The 6427-nt window shown below is 41.6% G+C and overlaps 1 protein-coding gene across 1 annotated transcript; it reads right to left on the bottom strand.

Moving 5' to 3' along the window:
* Window positions 1-1474: 1474 nt before the first annotated feature.
* Window positions 1475-2452, bottom strand: LOC149862755 (olfactory receptor 6X1-like). Its single transcript, XM_090054092.1, has one exon. It carries the CDS (start codon window positions 2450-2452, stop codon window positions 1475-1477), a length of 978 nt encoding a protein of 325 aa, XP_089910218.1.
* Between the last annotated feature and the right edge of the window lie 3975 nt (window positions 2453-6427).

Genomic DNA, 6427 nt, shown 5'->3' with positions numbered 1-6427 from the left:
TTTATTTTGTTCCTTAGTGGCTGATTTCCTTCATTTCGCCACCCATCCCCCATCAACATTTTCTTTCCACTTCCCATTTAATTACCCACCCCCATCCCATTAAGTCCCCACCTCTCAACTTCATATTCATGCCCCACAACCCATCTTTCCACACCCCTAACTAGAGCAGGGACAGAAGCCTGTCCTTGCCCACTAGCTGCCTACTGGCAACTCACAGCTTTGCAGGCTGGGGACAGTCAGAGAAGATTTTTAGCTGCAAGCACGTGTGACTGCTCCAAAGTTGAGCCAGCACTAACTCAAATCAACGGAGTTGAGCAGCTCAAAGTGCAATGTGTAATAAGGCCGCAAGTCACTTGGCCCCAAGGGAAAACAATTTAGGCTTTGGTATTTAGGCAGGAGTTTCAACTATGAATCATAGTCCGTACATGCTTAGCTCAGGATTGCAAAAGGATGACTGCCCTTCAGATCTAGAAGAGAGATGATATTTCAGATCCATCTCTCTTCTATGGTTCTCTAACCTAGTGAGGTATTCTACTGAGGCTGCTTACTGGGCATCAGAGGTGCATATGTCCAAAATCACCCATTTTCAAGTGCCTGAAAACCATATAATGGGTCATTTTATGTTTAGTATTCCAGTAATTTAGCCTCAATAATCAGTTTGGGAAAAGAACAAAAGGTACCAAACAGCATTTTCACTAGTCCACCTTTATTTATTATCTTTTTTGGTGGACTCAAGCAGGTGGAATAGAATCACTCTTAAGGTAAAAACATATGTTTTTGGTGGAGCCCCCTCGCTTCCAGCAACCCCTGCTGAGGTATTGGGGGCAGCTGGATCAGGCCCGCAAGGTGACAGGGTTCTATTTCCACCTCCACCCCCTCAACTCTGGCCATTCAGCAGCCAGGACCAACCATTACAGAGCTGATCATCAGCTAATATTAATAGATTTTAATATTACAAACTTTACATTAATTTAAACACTCCACAACCCTAGGTAGCATGACGTCAACTTAGTGTACTTTCCATTCTAGTAGATAATTACTTCAATTATTGGTTTTTGGGAGCCAAATCCAATAAAAAAGACAGATAAAGTGAAGCTTGCTCTGCTACGGTCCATCATTTGTTCTGTACAGAAATGCACAATGCTACCAGACAGTTGCTATTGGTTATTTTATAAGGAAAATAGTGCCCGGGCTCCTGGAACTCCGGGAATGACGCATGCCCGCGGGCGCGCGGGGGACTCAGCGAGGGTCGCGGCAAGGAAGGGAGCACGTGGCGAGGAAGGGGAAGGGCCGGAAAATAGTATTTTTTGCATTCTCAAAAAATAATACTAATTTCTTTCTTTTATTTTTTTCTCAGCTTCTTGCATTTTTCTCTTTTTTTCAATTTCTTGCCTTCAAGAAGAATTCAAATTATTTAGCTGCATACAATATGTCAGAAACTTAACTCCCTTCCCACTCTGGTCCTATGATATTTTTATTTCTTTTCCGCTTTGAAACATGGTACACCTGGGGAAACACTCTTGCAGTATTGCAATGAAAGGCCTCTCAAGGCCTCCTTGACAGTCTTGTTCCTCAGGCTGTAGATGAAGGGGTTGAGTACTGGGTATACCACAGTGTTGAAGAGGGCCACTACTTTGTTTTGGCCTAAGGAGACACTTCCTGAGGGCCTGGCATACAAAACAATGCAGCTTCCATAAACAATTGCCAAAGCTGTAATATGGGACGCGCAAGTGCCAAAAGCTTTCTGCTTCCCTTTGGCAGTTGGCATCTGCAGAATAGTGGAGAAGATACATGTGTATGAAACCATTATTAAACCTAATGAACCCAGTACTACAGTTAATATTAAAATGGAATCTCCTCTCCTAAGCATTTGGGTGTCAATACAAGAAAGCTGGAATAGGGGTGAGCTGTCACAAAAGAAATTGTTGATTTGATTTGGCCCACAGAACTTCAGCTTTGAAATTAACACTAAACGTGAACTTCCAAGTGTAAAACCTACCACCCAGGCACCAAATACTAAGCAGATGCACACATTTGCCTTCATAATGGTGGCATATCGTAAAGGGTGGCAGATAGCTACATAGCGATTGAATGACATAACCACAAGAAGGGCAAACTCTGTTGCCCCCAAAAAGAAATAGAAGTAGAACTGGGCCATGCAGCCATGGAACAAAATTGTTTTTTGGCCCAAGATGAACATCAGCAGCATTTTAGGGCTTGTGACTGACGTGAACCATATCTCCACGAAGGACAAATTGCTAATGAAAAAATACATGGGAGTATGAAGCTTGTGTTCCTTCCAGACTATAAAAATTATTAATGTGTTTCCCATTACAGTAGTTATGTAGGCAAGGGAAAGGAGAAAAAAGATGTAAATCTGTGCTGTATTACCAAGTGTGGAAAATCCCTCTAGGATAAATTCAACCACAATGGTCTCATTTCTCCTGTCCATACCTGAATACCAGTTAAAAAAAAGAGAGAGGAAAAAAGGGATATCATGAAATTTTTAAAATGCCTAATATTCTCACCTGTTTATAGCTGCATCAATTGTACAATGATTATTCATTGAAATAGTAGTCAATGCTCACCTCATGCTGGTTTTCTTTCTGAAAAAAATTGCATTCACTGCATTTCCATTAATTCAGTTCAGAGTTCTGTAGGATCTGCCTCTATTCATGGGCACTGTGAATTTTTGCTTAGGATTTTTGCAGATGCCTCCCATGGTGGCCCTAAAGCCTGAAACAATGAAAGTGGTTAATGCACTCAGTAAACTTAGCATGCTTGCCAATTCCACTTCAGGTACCAGCAGTGATATGGAACACAATGTCAATTTCCTATATAAATATGGGGTCACAGATTCCCCAAAATTGAAAATAAATAAATAAATGCCTTCCAATTCTGTCCACAATGAAATTAAAAAACAGAATGGGGAAAAAAGAATGAAAACAACAATTACAAACCTCTTCCCCTCTCCTCCCTCCCCGGAAAAAAAACCACAACACAAAATGGAAAAAAAAATATCTCTGGGAACATAAATATCTGCTTTTGGGCAGGTTAGATTTTGAATAAGTATCTTAGACCTGGTTTTCTAAAGAGCCTAGAGCTGTTGGGTTCTATAGGCCCACCCCTGCATCAAGCAGGATAAGAGTCTTAACCCTGTTGGATTCTTGCAAAATCTCCAGCATTTGCCTCCTGGTATTTTTCCCCACCTCTATATATTATGACAGTCATTCAATGGTGATGTTGTGATGTTTTCTTGCTGCATGAAAGTGCAGTTCCTGACAGGGTTGTTCTGCTGAAGGATTCCTTCTGAAACCATAATGGCCACAGCCTTTTGGTTGACCCCAGACTAACATAGCTAATGAGGTCTCACTGGCTGAAATCCTATTTTGTGTCTAAGGTATCTGTAATCTTATTGCACCCTTGTCCACCCCTGGAAAAAAAAACACATGCAATAGGTAGGATTATCTTCTTTCTGCTCACCATCAGTTTTTGTGATTTATTTGTAAAGCTAAAATTATGGCATGCAACAAAATGTGACCTTTGAGATTTTTCCACAGATTTGAACAGGGCAGCTTAGTAATATATAGGATTTGGGTCTTATGTCTTCTGAAAGTAACACACTATTGCTTCAGGAAACAAAAATACAGGGAGAGTTTTTAAGAATAGGAAGAATACTGATATGCTTCAGTCTTGCCTTCTAAATACTACTAGCTAGAGAATATCTCCACTAGATTCACTGGAGTTAAACATGAATATATGTTTTGGGAAGACACCAATACTGAAAGTAAAGTATCCAAATATGAAGCACAAATAGTTCATTTTCCTAGATAAGTTCCCATACATTTTTAACCTAAAAAATTAGAAACTTGGTGTGCTTACCTCTGTATTCAACACTAATGAGACTATTACAGAATCCCAGTGACCAGACTTCAAAAAGGATACTGACCAAAACAAGTCATTCAGAAAAACATTACAGGATGTATTTGATCATGCCTGACAGTGAAAGAATGCAGACTGCTCATTTATTTAGTCTATAGATCAAAAGTCTAAGCATCTTCAAGTGCCTTCAGGAAAAGGAGATCTCTAAGATTAAAAGTGTCTGCATTCTGTGAAATGTAACTACCTATCCAGTGGCTAGGTGCCAGAACTAGACAAGTTCATAATAGGAACAGGGTGCTAAATCTTTAAGTACTAAGGGTGATGAACCCTGGGAGAGGGAAGACAATTTAGAGAGATGCATTTTTTAAAAGAGAATTTATATCAGAATTAATAGCAGTCTCTCCTACTGTGAATTATTATTGGGATCCATATATGTTTGCAGTAGTATCCTGTATGATAAGCCCTTTCAAATGAGTAAATAAGGTCACTCTGTGGTCTAAGTAACTCAAAGTTTAAGAAATATTACATTCCATTTAGATGGCTGTCATTGGGGATATGTAAGAATATGGTGCCTAACTATTTAGGTCCCCATTATGAGTCTAGGACTTGACTTCTTTTAAAGGAACTCTGTGATACTACAGTAATATTCTGCATGAATTATGTTGCTGCTGAATTATAGAGTAAAAGGGACACTGAAAATGGACCTGCATTTTAAAATTCTAAGGCTTACCTTTGATGACTGGGGACATAAAAAGTAACCTCACGACTCTCCATAGATTTTCATGCCTCCTGGTCCACCTCTGTCTGCCTCTCTCCCAAATAAAATATGTTTGATGCCTTTGAATCCTTAAATAATGGTTGGGATTAATTTCATCACTGGAAAGAACACCTGGCACATAGCAATAATAAAAAAACAATCTCTTGGGATATCATATGATACCTCACCAAATTAGATACAAATTCCGCAAGATGTCCATATCCCACATACTTTCTATGTGGTTAAGGTTCTGTGATAAGGTAAGTGTCCATGAACAAATTGTGAGCACAGAGTGAGGTAATGCAGAGTAATAGAATGCAGTGCAGGAGGCTCAGGAAGAGGGATTTCTAGTCATGGGAACTGGTCTTAATCCCCAGATGTGAACCTGTGGGAGAGCGGAGTGGAGTCAGTCACTGGGGATGGCTGTTGTTAGAGTTAACGTCATTACAAAGTGATTTCACTGTGGAGCACAGTTCCACTGAACTCATCATTCACACCAAAACATAAGCAAGATGTCATGGCATGATGGAATACCACAAGGAGATGGGCCTGATCACAAAGGGAAAAACAGTGAAGTTATCATCTGATAGAGTGTGGGGTGGGGGAGTTATGGGGAAAGTGTAATGAATGAAAGCAGTGCCAGTGGGTATATTGTTTGTAGGTCTAGACCTTTTTACTGGGGATTAGATATTTTGGCTCTAGTTTTTTAAGCACTGTAGACAAAAATCATTTTCTATTCCATACTTGCCAGTGGAGCTGGGCAAAGAATCTATTCTTCAGTGTAGTGGGTTTTTGTGTACCATATCTAATGATTCAGGAATGAAATGTGCAATAGCAGTTTCAGAAACATTTCTGTAGGTGGCACTGACCACAATGCCCAAATGTTGTAAACAGGTGCAATGAGAGAAGAATAAGCTAGGCCTCACTTCCTGCCAGTGGGGTGTCATTCATAGAAACATAGAATCACAGAAGTAGGGTTGGAAGGGACCTTGTAGATCTTCAAGTCCAACCCTCTGCCTGGGCAGGAGAAAAAACTGGGCTCAAATGATCCCAGCTAGGCAGGCATCAAGCCTCTTCTTAAAGACCCCCAGGGTAGGAGCCAGCACCACTTCCCTTGGAAGTTGGTTCCAGCTCCTAGCCACCCTAACTGTGAAATAGTTCTTATGGATGTCTAATCTAAACTTACTCTCCAACAACTTGTGTCCGTTATTCCTTGTTATGCCACGGGGCGCTAGGGGAAACAAGGTCTCTCCCAAACCCTTCTGGTCCCCCCTAGTGAGTTTATAGATGGTCACCAGGTCCCCCCTCAGCCTTCGCTTGTGAAGGCTAAACAGGTTCAGGTCCCGCAGTCTCTCATTGTAGGGTCTTCCCTGTTGTCCCTGGATCATGCGGGTGGCTCTCCTCTGGACCCTCTCAGTGTTGTCCACATCCCCCCTGAAATGGGGTGCACAGAACTGGACACAGTTCTCCAGCTGTGGCCTGACCAGTGTTGCATAGAGGGGGAGGATCACGTCCTTGTTCCTGCTAGACATGCACCTGTGGATGTACGACAAAGTCCAGTCAGCCCTGCCCTCGCATTATCGGCCCATGTTCATCTTGGAGTCAGTAATGACGCCAAGATCCCTTTCTGCTTCCGTGCTCTCAAAAAGGGTGTTTCCCATCTTATAAGTGTGCTGCTGGTTACTACTGCCCAAGTGCAGCACCCTGCACTTGTCAGTATTGAAATGCATCCTGTTTTTGCTAGCCCACCCCTGTAACCTATCCAGGTCTTGTTGCAGTCTTTCCCCC

This window comes from Crocodylus siamensis, chromosome 6, assembly GCF_052110815.1.
Source record: "Crocodylus siamensis isolate JL-2025a chromosome 6, ASM5211081v1, whole genome shotgun sequence".
Classification (NCBI taxonomy): Eukaryota; Metazoa; Chordata; order Crocodylia; family Crocodylidae; genus Crocodylus; species Crocodylus siamensis.
Note: the sequence above shows the minus strand (reverse complement) of the source record. Positions and strands in the feature narration are given on the sequence as shown.